This window comes from Mustela nigripes, chromosome 12 (genome assembly GCF_022355385.1).
Source record: "Mustela nigripes isolate SB6536 chromosome 12, MUSNIG.SB6536, whole genome shotgun sequence".
Taxonomy (NCBI): Eukaryota; Metazoa; Chordata; class Mammalia; order Carnivora; family Mustelidae; genus Mustela; species Mustela nigripes.
In genome coordinates this window covers 39830398-39847930 of record NC_081568.1, presented here as the reverse complement: position 1 = coordinate 39847930, position 17533 = coordinate 39830398, and the positions used below count along the sequence as shown (strand labels likewise).

General features: G+C 40.8%; 1 protein-coding gene across 1 annotated transcript; it reads left to right on the top strand.

Moving 5' to 3' along the window:
* Window positions 1-5020: 5020 nt before the first annotated feature.
* ESM1 (endothelial cell specific molecule 1) lies at window positions 5021-13859 on the top strand. The gene is made up of 3 exons (XM_059416512.1): window positions 5021-5555; window positions 8816-8968; window positions 12380-13859. Exons 1-3 carry the CDS (start codon window positions 5255-5257, stop codon window positions 12475-12477), a joined length of 552 nt encoding a protein of 183 aa, XP_059272495.1. The 5' UTR covers window positions 5021-5254; the 3' UTR covers window positions 12478-13859.
* The last annotated feature ends 3674 nt before the right edge of the window (window positions 13860-17533 follow it).

Below are 17533 nucleotides of genomic sequence, written 5' to 3'. Positions count from 1 at the left end.
CCCCCCCCCGCCCCTTCAAAACCCTCAGATTGTTTTTCAGAGTCCATAGTCTCCATGGTTCACCTCCCCTTCCAATTTCCCCCAACTCCCTTCTCCTCTCTATCTCCCCGTGTCCTCCATGCTATTTGTTATGCTCCACAAATAAGTGAAACCATAGTTTTTAAAAGTTCCCTGTAACATCCAATCCCTCCTTACTATCAAAGTTGTCTTTATTAGAAATGAAATCTTAGAGAACTGGAAAGGGGATATTTCTTTGGGGATAATATTTTCTCTGAGACCTAGGATTATTTTTCAAGAATGAAGCAAATCTCTAGAATTTTAGATTCTTGATAATAATTTTGAGGATGACGCTTTTGGTCTTCTTAACTCATTACTGAGGTAGAGAGGAAAGATGAAGGGCCTGGGGTGTACATCATGTGATTTGCCCAAGATCACATAGCTTGGTACAGCAGCCGAGTTTCTAGAATTCCTGCAAGTTGTTCCCAAGCCAGGAGGCTCTGGGAGGAGTCCCCAGAGCCTGTGACAGATGACCTGTTCTTGCTGTAAAATTCACTTTGGCAGATGTGTTTCATCAGGGTCCATCAGCAGTGAGGAGCTCCCATGAACTTCTTCTCGGGGTGGGTGTGGTGCTGCCAGACCCAAGGCTGCGAGGTTAAGAGGAAAAAGTTGGTCAGCTGTGCAAGAGCTGACATGATGGGACTCTGCTCAGACCCCATTCTGTCCCCAGCTGCTTCTGCTCTCTGTGGAAACCTCTACTTCATTCCCCAAAAGGAGCGCTCAGTCCACAGCTCAGTTCAGCCTGTTCAAGAACCAGAGCCTCACTTCACTCCCCCTTGGGAAACATACTGGTGCACATTTTAACTTACTACTCTCTGAAAATGATTCTGGGAAACAACTTGGTCACATTTACATGTTTACTAAGTTTTGAGCTCTTGTGATGTGCTAAACCTTGCCCTAGGCACAGGCAAAATTATCATCAGCTGGTGTCAAAGCAGAAAGACTTTCAGACGGTACCAGACATAAAAACTAAACTAAACACAAAGTCTCATACACCTCCATTTCTCCACTTGCCCCCTTGGAAATGTTTGCCTTTAAAACTGCCTTCATAATTCAATTTAAATTTAACCTATCTGGGGGTATCTAGTTGGCTCAGTCAGTAGAGCATGCGACACTTGATCTCAGGTTGTGAGTTCGAGCCTCATGTTGGACATAGAGATTACTTTTTAAAAAATAACAATTAAAATTTTAAAAAAATAAACCTATCTGTTAAAGAGGTTTGGAAGGAAGGCACAGTAAACATGGGACAATTTGACTTGACCATGATGGTTTGGAATCCTTACAGAGCCTTTCCCACTTTGCCTATCCAGAAGAAAATGTTGGGTATTTGGTTACAAGCAATCAGAATGTGCAAAATTAAACACAAATTGCCACAGCACATTACCTAGTCTTATTTTCCTTCTTGGCATAATATCAAATTTAAGGGAAAAAAGTCACGATTGGTAGTTTAAATGAAAAAGGTATACTGGGTTCAACAGCTATTCAGTTTCATTGTTTCTCTGGTCCCGTTGCAGAAAGCCACACACTTTTGATCCCAAGACGATATGGTTTGACCCATTATAACTCGAACTTCTGTTTTCAGAGTTGTAGAAAGCTAATGTGATTCTCTTTAGCCTTTTTCACTCCTTGGTTTGACACCTCATACACAGGCAGAGCAAGGTTAGAGATTTGACAGCTGCAGGACAAAAGCAAGCCAACTAAGGTGGCCTCAGGCCGTCATCACCAACAGCTTTGCCTTTACCTTAATTTGTTTTGTTGCAGATTCTAGTTGCAGAGTTTTTGTTTACTCATGCTCCAATTTCCTAACCCTGTGTGGCCATTGCTAACTTCCCTCATTAAGAGTGGTTGAGCTGGGTTCCTGGTTGAGAAAGACAGAAATACAGCTAGATACAAATCCCATAGGGATCGTTCTGGGACAAACAGTTTTTGTTGGGTCTTGGAAGGAATGGAACGTTCCCGAAGAATAAGTCGTTAGGAACTATGTGTTGAGATACTTCCACCACTGAAGAACTCTGTTGAGCATATTTCTTCCACTCTTCTGGGCACGTGTTTTGGCTTACTATTATTGTGGACTTGGTACCTTCAACTTACATCTTCTCTGTCTTCACTTGTCCTTTTCGAAATCATTATCCATTTTTGGAAATGCAGAAGATGCTTGTCCATGAGTTCCTCTTCTCCTTCTTCCCCCACCACTCATGATGTTGATCTCCAAGGGTTTTATTGTTTCTTCCTTAAATTCCTATAAAAGATCAGAAGGTCCTTATGCTTTTTATTATTTCTCCTTACTCACTGTCAACTTTATGAGGATGATCTTTTAAAAATGAAGAATAGCCATCATTTCATGAATGCGTACAATGAGAGACACTTTCCATCCCTTCTTACCAATCATCACAATGGGCCTATGAAGAGGGTGCTAGTTCCACTCTACACAATGACAAAATGGAGGTTTAGAGGTGTTAAACTAGGTTTCCCAGCCTCTTAGGTAGGAAGTGACAGAGTAGTGATTCGAATCCAGTACTGCAGAATCCAAAATTTATAGCAAGACCAAAGTGATGTACAGACTGGATCCTGCCTGTAAGAAATAAGGGTGCATATAATGTTTTATAATTTGAATGAAGCACAAGCCAACATTTAAAAATTGGGGTATTACATTTGAAAGTCTGGATTCTACCTTCTCTTTAAAAAAAATGGAAGATTGGGCCCAGTGGGCTCACATTCCTGAAGGACAGCAACCAGCCTCTCCTAGGAAAAGCCACTCCCTTAGTGGAGGCATGTGCTCTAAGATGAGCAACTCCTGCCCAGTCCCATCTCCATCTGGTTTACCTTATTACTTTACCCACTTGGGCCACCAGACTGGTATCTGTGTATGTTTGATTTTGCCATCCTTATTCCAGTTTCCAGGAAGAATATGTTTTAGGACTTGAGTCCGGGCTTCCCCATCTGCTAACTTTGTGTCCTTGGACAAGTTACTTAACCCCTCAAGGTCTTAGACTTCTCACTTCTAAAGTGGGGATAAGAATAGTACCTTCCTTTTGAGGTTGTTTGGAAAATTAAATATGGTAATCCATGTAAAGTACTCTGCATGGTGTCTGGCACAAAGATTTCTGCAATAGTTAGATATCATTATTAATCATTATTCCAATTAATCACTCCTTCCTCACAAAGTGGTATCCAGTAACCTTTTCCAAGGTCAGCCTGACTCGTAAATAGAGTCATCAGAACCATTAGCCATAGAAGCACCACTGTGTGGTAATAGGCAATGGAGCGTGTGGCTTTGACAGTAGAGTGACTTGGCTCAAGTTCCATCCTGGACATTATGGGGACCTGAGATAATTACTTTAACTCATTCTGACTCAGTTTCCTCATTCATAAAATAGGCATGAAAATAGTATCTTCTTCATGAGACTGTGGTGAGAAACAAGTGAATCAATACACGTGAAATACTTCTGAATGGTGATGGCACCCAGTGTGTCCTCAACGGTGATACCCACTAATGAAAACAACAAAGCAGGGTGAGCACTTACTAAGCACATGTTTGCTTCTGGAGAGTGGCAGACAGAATATTTCCAATTGGATTGCATGGAAAAATTCAGGAAATTGGAAGCAAGACTCTTACCTTGACTTCCCACCGCCTAAGTTTCCTGGACTCCAGATTCTGTTCCTTCCATTTTCGTAAAATTGTTTTTGAAGGCTCATCATCAAGTCCCACCCAACGGCCTTAGCCTCATTTTGGAGTGGGGTTAAGAATTTGAGAGGTCAACTAGCCTAACACTGGCAATTCTCAGAAGAGGACATGAAGGCTGAGAGAGGTCCTGTGACTTGTCCAGAGCTAATTTGTGACAGACCAAGAGTCATCCATCAACTTCATGGGTTGAGTAGTTGCTAGATGACAGTGGGTTTATATTGATTTTTATTTGACAAGTGAGGGACGGGACTGGGGACCCAACACACAGCTGGTGTAAGAGTTTTGCTCTCTCCTCTTTTTCATCTTGCTCTTTCTGGCCCATGATCCTTATTCCATGAGGCACTGGTCCAGCTGATACTGTAAGAAGACTGCTCTGTCTTCCCCAGTGGGACATAGACGCTGTGATCCTCCATAGCTTGAAGACCCTGTTTCCCGATGGGTAATGTTTTCCCTTCCCTGTGACTTGCCTCTCTGGGCCATGTTCTGATTTCCCTGCTGGCTCACTTGTTTCCTTGGGCTGGCTGCCTTGCTTGGTGGTTTTTAGTGAGGGCTCTGGTAGATGCCAGGAGTGAGGGGAAGAGCTCCGGAGGGGCTCGGTCATTGGACAGGCAGACTCGGTGATGGATGAACCCTCTCCCCAGGGAGTTTTGGGTCAGAAGAAGTCCAGCTGATAAGTTTTTCCAGAACTGAGTTACCCACAAACAGTGCCAGCAACATCTCACCTCTTCTGTGGGTTTCATATTGATATTAAAGAAAATTCTCTTGCACGTCTTCTAGAAATACAGCTTCAACCATGATAAACTCAGATACATGGGCTACAAATTGTTTTAGAGATAACATTTGAGGGGAGGGGTGGGAGGAAGGAAGAGAGGGGTCCTTAAAAAAAATCCCTTTCAAAATATTTTCTTTCTTCTAAGTATTGAAAAGGCACAATATAACCCTTTCTTCTTCCAAATGATCTCACAGCTATTTATTGAGGGGAAATACCAAATGTTTATTTATTTTGTTTAAAGGAGCTTCTTTCGTCCTGATGATTCACGTCGATATCATTTTCCTCCCAGGACAGAGGCTCTGAGACAAAGCCACAGCCCGAGTGATATGCGGTGTCAGAACAATTCCTGTCCTGAAGGAGGGTATGCAACCTTCTCTATTCCCCCCTCACAGACGTCCTTGAGCCCTTGAGACGGATGTGAGCGAGTTTTTCAGGGCTCATGCAAAACAACCATCTAAACATAACAGATGACATCAGCTTGGGCTTTTCAATTCCTGGATGGCAGCGGCGTGTTAATCCAGCCTTCATCCTGGATTTCATAAACTAAAACAAGAGAGCCTGGCAAGAGGACAGCGCTGCTGCTGGGTTGAGGAAATTGATGACGGGGAAGCATGCGGGCAACCCAGTGTATAAAACTCATAAACGTGTAGGCAGAGGCTCAGCTACCACTTTGGACAGCTGCTTCCCGCCAGCAAAGACCACCCCGCCCGCGGGCAGGCAAGCCAGAGCCTTCGGGGAACATGAAGAGCCTCCTGCTGCTGGCCACGCTCCTGGTCCCTGCGCACCTGGCGGCGGCCTGGAGCACCAAGTATGCGGTGGACTGCCCCGAGCGCTGCGACAGCGCCGCGTGCAAAAGCAGCCTGCGCTGCAAGAGGACAGTGCTGGACGACTGCGGTTGCTGCCGGGTGTGCGCCGCGGGGCTGGGCGAGACCTGCTACCGCACGGTGTCGGCCATGGACGGCGTCAAGTGCGGCCCGGGGCTCAGGTGTCAGTTTTACAGTGAGGAGGATGACTTTGGTGACGAGTTCGGTATCTGCAAAGGTAAAGGGTGACCTCTCGCTTCTCCCCGCCCCCCAGGGGAGGGGGGGCACACTGAGGGCTTTCAGCCTGCCTGGGAAGTGCGGAGGCTTTGCTGCCAAGGACAAGAGGGAAAATGCAGGTGGCTTAGGAAGGGGGCCCCTCACAGGTATTGTGACAGGGAGAGGGAGAGAGGAGGAACTCTGCAAAACAGCGGCTGAACCCAGGGTGCAGCAAGGCACAGAAAGCAACAGGGCATTTCACTCCTTATGTGGAGGAGATTTAAGAAAAAAAGTTGCAATGAAAAATTGGGGGACCTCCCTTTCTGGAAAACTTTAGGAACTCGATGGGTAATCTGTTTGGATGGTTAAGATTCTTTATTTTCTGCAACACAGTGATTACAGAGGTCTGCCCTAGATAACCTTTCAGGGGTGTCTAGCCGTGGGCTTAGGGATTCTTTGATCTTGAAAGGGTCCACGGGTTGGAGGGCATCTCTCAAGATCAAATATTTCTGATGAGCGCTAATGCATTTTGTGAAATAGGGTGGGCTTAAGTCATCTAACAGAATGACTCACATTCTTTAAAAGAGGGTACCCTGAAGTATAAAACAAACCCATTCCACTTTATAAAGGTGTTTGGTCATCTAGAAAAACAGCAGATGGTTTAAGACAAGTAAAAATAACAGTAAAGAAAAATAAAAATGGAAGTCTGTAAAGAATGAGAGTTTACATACTTAAAGAAGATTGTCATCAGGTTGAAATAATACTAAACAATGTAGTTACACAGTTACACAATTTATTTCAGACTTAGTGACTGTAGTTTAAAATGTTTAGAATCAAAAGAATCGTGGTTTTAAGATACTCTATAAACGGATACCTCATGATCTCATCATTAAAAGCCATTATCAAGATGAAACACATATGCTATAGCCCCATTCATCAGTTCTATAATAAAAAGAAGCCTTTAAAACGATTAAAGGGACTGGGAAATTTATTTCTTATATTTTCTTTTTTATTTCATTCTTATGTTTTATGTATTCAATACAGTTGTTTTCCTTCACAAATCATAACCATTCACCATCGAGACAGTCTCATTAATTCACCCACCTTTTAGATAAATATGTTATAAATTAATTTACCTTTTAATCTACAATGTATACTGAATTTAGAAAATAAATTATTGGACTATTAGGAGAATCTTGTTTTTTGTCCCGTTTATTTTTGTTTATAACCAACGAAAGACAGAATATTGATGAAGCATTTTTTGGTGAACATTCACAAACGTTTAGGCTGACCAGAATCTGTATTTTCTGTAAATCACAGGATTTCACAGAAGGAAATTAGGGAGGAAGCGGTTAACACAATCATACTATGATATAGCAAGTAGACGCAGTGGATTGCTTTCTCTCTTGGCATAAAAATCGCCTCTGTAAATGTGATTGTAAATGCAATGTCACCTCTGGGGAAAGAAACATTGCAAGGCATCTGGGATCTTTAGCAGTCGCACATTCTACTGAATGAGTGAGGTAGCTGTTAATGGAATAGATTTTTTAAATGTATTTTAAAATGTTCTTCCTGGCAGCTTCAGACTGCAAGTGAGTCTAATTTCGAACATTTTTCTCTCTGCTGGACATAGTGACCCTGTGTGAACCTCCCCAACTCTACTTAGGGATGTTGAGTTTTGCTGTGGGCAGACTCCCTCCTTCAGCTGTTTCACAGAACATTCATAGGAAAACTGTATACTTTAGCTGCACCTCCAGATGCTCTCTGAATATTCAGATGTTTGGCATTATGCTGCCGGGTTAACAGCCAGCCAGCCAAACACATTTTTACTGAACACCTGCTATCCAGCCAGTGCTATTCAACACACTGGGGGTTTCAGTAGAAGCGCGACTGAGACTTTGGCTCATGTGTTAGTGTTCGAAATCACCTAGAAACACAGTCAAATCCCAATCCTGTGTGCTTTTCTGCAAGAGGCTTTTAGGATCCTTTTTAAGGATGGTTCTTCCCAACAGAGAAGCTAATGTTTAAAACTAGACTCCTCGGGGCCCCTGGATGGCTCAGTTGGTTGGGCGTCTGCCTGCAGCTCAGGTCATGTTCCCAGAGTCTTGGGATTGAGCCCCACATCAGGATCCCTGCTGGGCGGGGAGTCTGCTTCTCCCTCTCCCTCATGCTTGGGCTGTCTCGCTATCTATCAGATACATAAAGTCTTATTGAAAAAAAAAAAAAAAAACAGATTCCTCTGTAATCTGAAGAGTTACAGTGAGAAGACTTCTAAATCTCTTCTAAAAATAAATTTTATTAACATCTACCTTGGTCATTATGTGGGATATTTGATTGGGCAGGGCTCAGTTGCTTCACTACTTACAAGAATGTTCTCATGCCCAGAGAATAAATATTCTGCATCTATTCTACTTGGTTGTTAAAGACTGGGTCATCAGGGAAGGGGGGGAGGAAGACTGGGTCATCTATAGAGATATTGCTTATGTCTTAAGACCCTGCATTTGTAGTAAATGGGTTCGTCGTCTTCTCAGTATCGCATGTTAAGTCTGAGTATGAACATACTGAAGTTTGAAATGCTTCCAGATTTGGGGAGGTATACAGGTAAATTCTCAGCTCTCTTGTTTTTCTTAGTATGTTGCATCTTAGATCTGCAGAGGCTCTCCTAGTAAATCCTCTTAACATCTGGGGGAGTTGGGTAAATTGTGCTGCCATTTCAACAGAGAAAGAGTGGACTGAGGAGGGATCACTTCATGGAGAGCTGCCATGACACCCTTCTCGGTCCCTGGCTAGGGTGGGTGGAGCCCTTTCCTATCATCCAAAATATTACGTTGTTTGTGAAGACAGTGGATTTGAAGGCAGCATCACATCCTTTAAACTCTTTGAAAAGCTGATGCATGTGTCTGTTCCATTGCCCACTTCACTCAGCTGTCACAGGAGTCATCTAAGGAAATTATGAGAACACACCTGTCTATTGGTATCTAAGGAGAAAGTGAACAGAATTGTCTGGTTCAAGGATGTTGGTTATGCGTAGCTGCCTTTAACTGAACTTCACGACAGGACACGGCAGTTGAGGTGTCCATGATCTGATCTTAGTGTGTGATTTGTGACTTTAAATACCAACTCCCAAAACTTCGGTGTTTTTTTTCAAGAATTGGATTTTGCCTGATGGTCAAAATTCGTGAGGTTTGTTCAGAATCTGGAGGCCGTGCGCACAAGGGCTGTGAGACAGCAGGCTTGTCCTCAAAGAGTGGCTCCCTCTCTAAACCTTCCCTTTGTCCTCAGACTGCCCCTATGGCACCTTCGGGATGGAATGCCGGGAGACCTGCAACTGTCAGTCAGGCATATGTGACAGAGTGACCGGCAAGTGTCTGAAATTTCCCTTCTTCCAATATTCGGTAGCCAAGTCTTCCAACAGGAGATTTGTTTCTCACACAGGTAAGAATTAATTTCAGTATAAATACTGGAAAATTAAACTCATTTTCAGTTTGAATAACTCAAGAAATATAGATGACAAGCTTAGAGCATGGGTTTGAATGATTTTTTTAAAAATTTCCCCAGGGAGAAAGGGTGGTGGTTGAGTTTGGTTGTTGTTGCTGGTGTGTGTGTGTGTGTGTTTTTAAAGATTTAAAAGATTTTAAAGATTTCATTTTTCCATAAAGTTTACCCTGTTTTATGAAGAATAAATATGATTGATTATCAAAATACCTGTAATAAGAAAATAACCCAGATATATAAAGTTCTTCAAATTCTTCAGTGATCTGTTTTATATACAAACTAGACAAAGCTACTTCTCTCTCAAGTTCATGTAGAAAAACATATACTCAGGAATTTATTGGATAAGGTTTAAGAGCCAAGATAGAAATTATAGAGCATTTCTTCTTCTTTTTTTTTCTTTTAACAAAATGGGAGTATTTAAATGGAATATTTCCAAGCATGCATTTTTATGGATGTTGGAGAGGATGAGAGACAGTAACTGTGATTGAAATTTGGGAATTATCTCAAAGCCTTTGAATGAAATTGTAGTAATGGTCACATGATGCTTGTTCATGCAATGTGTATTTTGGATCCAGGTTGTTAAAATGTGAGAAATACAACATATCAGAGGGTGCTATTGACATATTTGGTTATCTTATGCAATAAATGGTTATCTCGTGCAATAAATGTTACCATATACAGTATGGTAAAGCTTCATTAAATTGAAAGTAGCTCATTTAAAACAACATGTAGCCATGGAAACTGCAGTACCAACAAACTATACAGTTTTCTCCCTCCTTACATACAAATAGTTGACAATCCAAGTCCGTTTTATTTAGCTATTCTTTCTGGTGCTTTGCGCTTCAAGTTAACTAAGATTTGAAATATTTGGCAAATGTACTGATTCCCAGCTTTACCTCCTCCTTACACATGGATATAATTAAGTACTTTAAAAGAGGAAATACTGTATTTTTAAGTGAATTTTTATGTTGAAGTGTGGTTATGCCCTTAAACATCAATTTAAAAGGACCACCCTACCCCACCTTTAAAAGCTGTTAGGAAGGTATCTTTATGAAATTTTGATCTGGAAATTAAGATTATCATTAATATTTTAAGTACTTATGACTGTCCTATAGTCCTTGAAAAGCAAAATGGAAAAAGTTTGCTTTTTAAGTCCTAAAACAAAATTTCATATTGAGGTAATATTTATATAACAGAAAATTAATGATTTTGAAGTGAACATTTCAGTGGTAGTTAGTACATTAACAATGTTGCATAGCTGGCCCTTTGGTCCAGTTCTAGAACATTCTCACCACCTCAAAATAAAACCCCACTGTCCATTAAGCAGTTGCTCCCATTCCTCATAATCCATTCCCCAGCCCCTGGTAACCATCAATCTACTTTCCAAGACCTACACATTTTTTTGAATGATTTGATTAATTCAGTACAGGTTTGAAACCTATTGTCTTAGTACAGCTAACTGTGTCAAACACTTGCATCTTTTTTTGTCTCATCTTGCTTTTTTAAAACTTGCAGGCTACAGGGGTGTCTGGGTGGCTCAGTGGGTTAAAGCCACTGCCTTCAGCTCAGGTCATGATCTCAGGATCCTGGGATCGAGTCTTTCATTGGGCTCTCTGCTCAGCAGGGGGCCTGCTTCCCCCTCTCTCTCTGCCTGCCTCTCTGCCTACTTGTGATCTCTCTCTGTCAAATAAATAAATAAAATCTTTTTTTAAAAAAAACTGCAGGCTACAGAGCACTTTGGAGAACCACTTTTGTATTCCTCTTCGTTCATTTATGGTGGCACCTAAACCTTTCCCACGGAGAAAGAATTGATTCCCTTGTGAATCTGGTGTTTAGGATGAATGTTTGGAAGGCCTATGAGAACAGCTTTGGAATTATCTTCAGGAAAGGAACACCCGTCCCTCCCACTGCACACTCAGCCACACATCTTCTTCTCCACTGGACTTTGGTGCAGTCTCTTTCCCTTGAGCCTGTCAGCCTCTGTCATTTGCATGCACATTTGACAGATCTCTTGACTACTATATAGATGCTTCGGACACAGATATTTTGCTGGGTGGAAGTTACATTACAGGTTACACCAAAAAAATATTTCTATGCCCAAATTACATATCAAGATTCTTAATAGAAATTCATAGGAAAAACATTTTCTGACCTAAGGTGTTTGCTTTTATTAGCTAAAGGGGCGGCAAAAGATGATTACTAATGTGATCTTGGTAAACTTTAGGTTCAGGCTGGAGAGCAGAATGTCCTAAAGTTTTCACAGAAAGGCTGCACTGGAGCTCCTCTGCTCAGTGGTGCATCGCGTCTGTTGGACTTGCCAGGGCGCATGTGCCACTGTTTGTAGGAGGAGGCTTGGGGGCTCAGTCTTGCAATAGACTTCATATCACCTCTGCACAGATCTGTTTACAAAGCCTTTGTCAGTGGTTCCAAGGTCCATCTGCACAGGGACTTCTTGAGGTCGCTTCCATACCCTAATTCCAGGAGCTTATCTTCTCTAGCTTTCTTCCCATTGGCTACTATATTCTTGGCAAGTGGGTTTCCTGCCTTCCTATTTCCATTTGTTGTTGTTGTTCTTGTTGTTGTGAGATTTCCAATTTTCTAAGTCTGGGAATTTGCAAGGCAATTTTTTTTAAAGGGAGTTGGGGACTGTAAGATCTGGAATATTTGATTACTTTGCACACATTCCTCTGCCGAGGTGCAATGACCTTACAGCATTCCATATTAAGACGTGCACTGTTGAAGCAAACACACCTTGCTACTCTCAGAAGCAGATAAATTTCACTTTGGAAAATTCTAAATATTATAAACTTTTATGCAGAACAAAAGCTATCTTTAGAAAAGTTCTGTCCTTTGATCTGCATCTGCTTTCTGGGGCCACACAATAAGTTAAGCCCTCTTATATACCAGATAGTATAAAATCTTACTTAGAGATCTATTGTTATATTTGCTCATTCCATAAGTATTTATTAAGCACCTACTATGTTTCAGGCACAGTAGCTGTGAATAAAGCAAAGCCCTGCCTTCTCGGAGATGATATTCTAGTGGTGGGGTGAGATAATACATAAAAAAAAACAAAACAAAAAATAAAACAAAACAAAACAAAAAAACGACAAATGCATGTATAAGATAATGTCCAGTGATGATAGGTATATGAAGAGAAATCATTCAGGGGTGCTGATGTGAATGGGACACGCCGATTTACAGAGAGTGGGCGGATACAGTGAGCACAGACTCTTTGAATCTATTAAGGCCTTTATTGTACATCCCTTGTAATACAAAAGTAAGATAAAACTGTTCTTTGTCTTAGAGTTATAAACATCTGGACATGATTTGTATTCCTTCTAATTTCAGAGCATGACATGGCATCTGGAGACGGCAACGCTGTGAGAGAAGAACTCGTAAAAGAGAATGCCCGCTCTCCTGTAATGAAATGGTTAAATCCTCGCTGATCCTGGGTGGGATTTCTGAGAGAAGACCCTTATTTTAATGATCATTCAACACACAGCCAACATTTTAGGAACTGTCTAGATTATAGCATATGGACGTGTGATCTTGGGAGGCCATGTGTGTGGGTCCAGGAAAAAAAAATGTAGGCTACTAACAACCCATAAAAACGCATATGACTGAACACTTTTAGATATTTGTTAAATATTTGAATGCATATAGATTTGTTAAATATGTGTTTATAGTAATACCGAAGAACTGAAAATGCCATTTAGATAATCTTAATGTGAGTGCAGGTCAGCCAAAGAGAGAGCTAGCCAAAGCTGAAGAGCAGAGTGAGTCTGTGACTCGGATATACACTGATGTTGGGATACAAGACGGAGGGAGAGTTAGGAGTGAGAGAAGGGGGTTCAGGGTGGAAAAGTATGATAATTAGGTCTTCCTTGTGGTAACATCAATAGAATTTAGTTGTGCTTCTTATTTACTTTGGAAAAGTCAACACAAAACAATCCCTGAAGGAAGTGGGATGTTTGAATCTTGTGGGAGGTTGAGGAGCAGCCTTGAGTTGAGGCAGGTTTCAAAGGGTTGCTACTTGTCGTGCCCAGCTTACCTTATCTGAGGGATGATTCTGAGGCAGAGGGCAAATGTACACTCTCATAAATGGTTTTAAAGAATGTCACCCCAGACTGAGAGAGCTAGGAAGTATTTTGCCCACTTGGAGGAGGTGTGAAGGCTTTTGTAAACAATTATGTTAGTCTGAGTCACCCTCCATACCCATACTTAATCACCTTGAGAAGATGAATGAAATACTCTCTGTTAAAATGGGTAAAAGTGTCCAAACACCTGAGGTATGGTAAATTTATTATTAATAATTATAGCAATATTAATAGTAATAAGCATAAAAGAAACCTAGAAATAGTCATTATGGATTTATAAAATCTCAGAAAATGAGCAACTGAAGAAATTTATTTAAAAGTGCAGTGACTTAGATGAGTTTCAGATTTAAAATAGAAAATGCTTTTTTAGGAGGTTTGGAAAAGAGTCAGTTTTCGGTAGGAAATGTCCACTTTAAAATATTGTTCATTTTCTTATTTTCCTTTCCTTTAAAGTTGGTTGATAAGTGGAATTATGTGTACACTTGGGAGGACCTTAGCACAAATAGGACTGTTGTACTAGATTTTGTTAGGAAATATTTGCGGAAGTATTTTATTTGGAGTGAAGATTATTTAAGAATTATTTTACTATTTACCTATATTTTATTCTCAGAGTTTGCCAACAGAGTTGTGAATGTGTGTGTGGGAGGGTCTTTGAATGTAAGCTGAGTAAGCTGTTAGGATATGTTTTAAAAGGCAAAGTTTATGATTGTTCAATAAAAAATAAGACAGCTGCTTCGAGTCCATTCATAACTTTGTTAAATCATTAAATTATTTAAAAGATTCACCCAATGAATCAGAACTCTTGTATGCATATTAAAGGGAGGCTTCTCAACTGACTTTGCTGCTACAGATAAGCATTCTCTGTCAAAACTTGAGGCTATAATATTTATTTCTTTGCCTCACATTTTTGATCTTCTTGTGCCTTACAGCTTCTTGAAAAGCAGGTCCTCACATAATATCCCATCCTATAGAGGCAAAAACAAAAGAAGTCTTCCATTAGGGTCTGAAGGTGCTTATTCTTTAGAAGACATAGGCAAAGATGAACATTTCAGTGCGCATATAAAAGAATAGAGCAGGGAGCCTGGGTGGCTCAGTCGGTTAAGCACCTGACTTCGGTTCAAGTCACAATCCCGGAGTCTGCTTATCCCTCCAATCCTCCCCGCTCTGGCGTGCTCTCTCTCTCTCTCTCTCTCTCTCAAATAAATAAATAAAATCTTAGGGGAAAAAAAGAATAGAGTAGCATTTAGCTTTGTAGCTTAAGAGTATCGTATCCAGCAATAGGAGGGGTTCATTCAGCCTTGTGATGGGCAAATTAGGAAAACATTTAAATGAATCGACACAACGCTAAAAAACATTGTCTATACTAGCAAAAACATCAATTTGCCCGAGTTAATCTTTTTCCTTTTTTTAAGATGGAAGAAACTGGATGTGAATAAGATAAAAAGTTATATCAACAGAAGATACTCAAATTATTATTAAATTAAAGAAATGATTTAATCAAATCAAATCAAATTAATCACTTTAAATTAATTAAGTTAATAATATCATTTAAATTGATTAAAGTAATTTAAAAAATTACTTTACCAGTGTGCTGTGAGGTTCAGGACATGCTATCAGAGAGTGAGGTTACTTAAAGATCCCCCGACTTGGCCTGAAGCACAGGTCACAGCCCAAATATCCCTTGGGGAAGGGTAGATCGTGGAACAAAAGGGGACCATGCCAGAACTTGCATCTTCTCACACTCTGCAATAGGAGAGACCATGGGCAATACAATGGAACAAAGGTGGGCTCATCTGCTCTCAGGTGCAGGTATGTTTTCTAGCTATCCAGCTTCCTGGTACTGGGACCTCTTTGTGCCTTTCACTCCAAACACTAGTCCCTGTCTATCCCACATTGCTCTGTAGCCTTCTGGCTCTATTCTTCAGAGCAACTAATTGAAAATCTTTGAATTTTGCACTTTTTGATTGCAATATTTTTGAGCATGCTATTTTAAACTATATGCATATCATAGGATCAATGCACTGTTTGTTATGAAATATATACTCAAAGTGGAAATTTTTAAGAGATAAAAAATAAATATGAAGGGGAGTTCTGAGAGTTTTTTTCCTGTACCAGTATAGACATCCCAGGAAACACTGGAGAAGTAAAAGAAAATGCCCTATGTCAGTGGTCTCCAGTGAGACTCGACCTCATTTGATATTGAAGAGAAACCAAGCTGGCACATATTCCACACAATAAATATTTCTGGAATGAATGGATTAATAGATGGATGATGGATGGATGGATGGATGGAAAGATGGATGGATGGATGGATGGATGAATGAAAGTGTGGTTTGGTAGATAGATGGATAGAAGGACGTTTGGGAAGAAAGATGGGTGAGTGAGTGGATGTCTGGAGGAACGAATGAAGAAAGGAATGAATGAATGAATGAATGAATGAATGAATGAAGCAGGTGACAGGCCTATCTCCAGCAGAGCAAGTGGAGCAGAAGGCCTCCCATCCCTTTCACCTGCCAGCTACCATCTCCCCAATGGCTATTATCCTGCCTGTCAGGAACTGAGGAGATAGAAAATTGTGGGGACATATGTGACAATCAGTGTATCTGACAAATAGGGTTCCCAGAAACAGGGAGTGCTTCTCCATCAGGCAATAGGAACATTACCTGTGGTAACAAAATTGTAAGGTAATTTTAGTGGTAGCCATATTGAGTTGTCATTTTCTGTGAAAGGCAACTGGAGAGGACTGTTGTTTCCATCTCATATTTTATTATTTTCCTTTATCCTGAGGTCCCTCAGAGTAAAGGATCAGTAGATATAATTCAACATCACATAGATATTTGGAAGGAAAATCGATTACTTCTGATCATCTATAGTTGGTGTTTATCGTTGAACGAAGGCCTGGCTTTAAAAGGGTACATGTCACAGACCAGCAATTCTCTAAGTTTACTATGCATTAGAATTTTCTGGAGGCCTTGTTAAAATAAAAATTGCTGATTTGATATGTCTGAGATGAGGCCCAAGAATCTTCCTTTTTAACAAGTTCCCTGGCGATACAGACGCTGCTGGTTCAGGGACTGCACTTGGAGGATCACTGGTAAAGGGAGATCTAGACTTGCCTAGAAAGGAGATAAACTAAGGAGTGATCAAAACCAGTCATTGCCGACTTTGTGAAAAGAATGCACTGCTTCCTAACCAGTTGATACTTCCTAACCAGTTGATTCATTCAACTTACTTTTGTTGTTTAAAGATATTTCACTATTTAAGCTACTGCGAGTGTTGAAAAATGTCAGAGAAACTTTAAACCATGGGGAGTTGTCAGGGACAAATAGAAAAACATCAAAGGAGGCTGGAGGTAGAATTAGGAACCAGTCAAGGGGTGTGTGGTCTCATCAGAAGAAAGACATTCCAGAAGAGTGACCGGGGGTGCTATGTGTCCCGAAGAGATCAGGCAGATCTAAAGAGTCCTCAGGAGGTCCCTGGTGACCATAAGAGAGCCGTGTCCATGGAGAGGTCAGGATGGAAGCCTGAATGAAGTGTACTAAAACTGCATGGCAGGCAAGCACTTTTCTAGAAGGTCATCTGGGAAGGACAGAAGGGCAGTTAGTTTGCAACTAAAGAGAAGAGCACCTAGATACCAGGAGAGTATTTGTTTCTTTCTCTTTTCTCAAGATTAGGGAGAAACCATTCTGAAGCAATGATAGAGTCTGATGTGTTCGCATTAATCCAGGTTATACCATTCTATTTATATAGATTCTTGAGACATAGTTCTCACAATGTTTATGCATTTTCAAGCCCTCCAGAAATACAGTAGTACAAAGAAAGCCAAAATATTGGAGTTGAGGGGAGGGGCCCAAAGAATTCTAGTCTAAACCTTTTCTTTCACAGATGAAAATACCTAAACCCAAATAAATTTGGTGATAAAATCTTGCGTATGGTGGTGAAAACTACTTATCACCATATCACTTTTAGCCATCCAATATTTTTAAGTGAAAACATTCAAATCTCTTGTTTACTTACCACATAGTCATATATATGTATCTCTTGTTTACCTACCACATAGTAGTGTGTGTGTGTGTGTGTGTGTGTGTGTGTGTGTAATTTCTACCAGTTGACATCAAAGCTTGGAGTCTTTGGTTCTTAAACCTGTTTGTGCCAGTTATTACTGTTGCTATATCACTGTTGCAACAGTGATAACTGGCACAAACAGGTTTAAGAACCAACGACTCTGAGCTTTGATGTCAACTGGTAGAAATTCAAGCATGAAGGTGCCTCCCTCATGCCCCTGTGCCTGCATCCTTCACCGTACACCATGGACATAGCCATAGTTGAATGGCATTGGGAGAGCAGGGGGACTCATGGTGATCTCGGTGAGATGATAAAGGGGAGGCCACTTAAGAGCACTTCT

Excerpts from the sequence above, each read along its gene's own strand:
- ESM1 (XM_059416512.1), top strand. The coding sequence starts at position 5,255 with ATGAAGAGCCTCCTGCTGCTGGCCACGCTCCTGGTCCCTGCGCACCTG. Across the intron at positions 5,556-8,815 it reads CGAGTTCGGTATCTGCAAAG|ACTGCCCCTATGGCACCTTC; the intron begins GTAAAGGGTGAC and ends CTTTGTCCTCAG. Across the intron at positions 8,969-12,379 it reads GAGATTTGTTTCTCACACAG|AGCATGACATGGCATCTGGA; the intron begins GTAAGAATTAAT and ends TTCTAATTTCAG.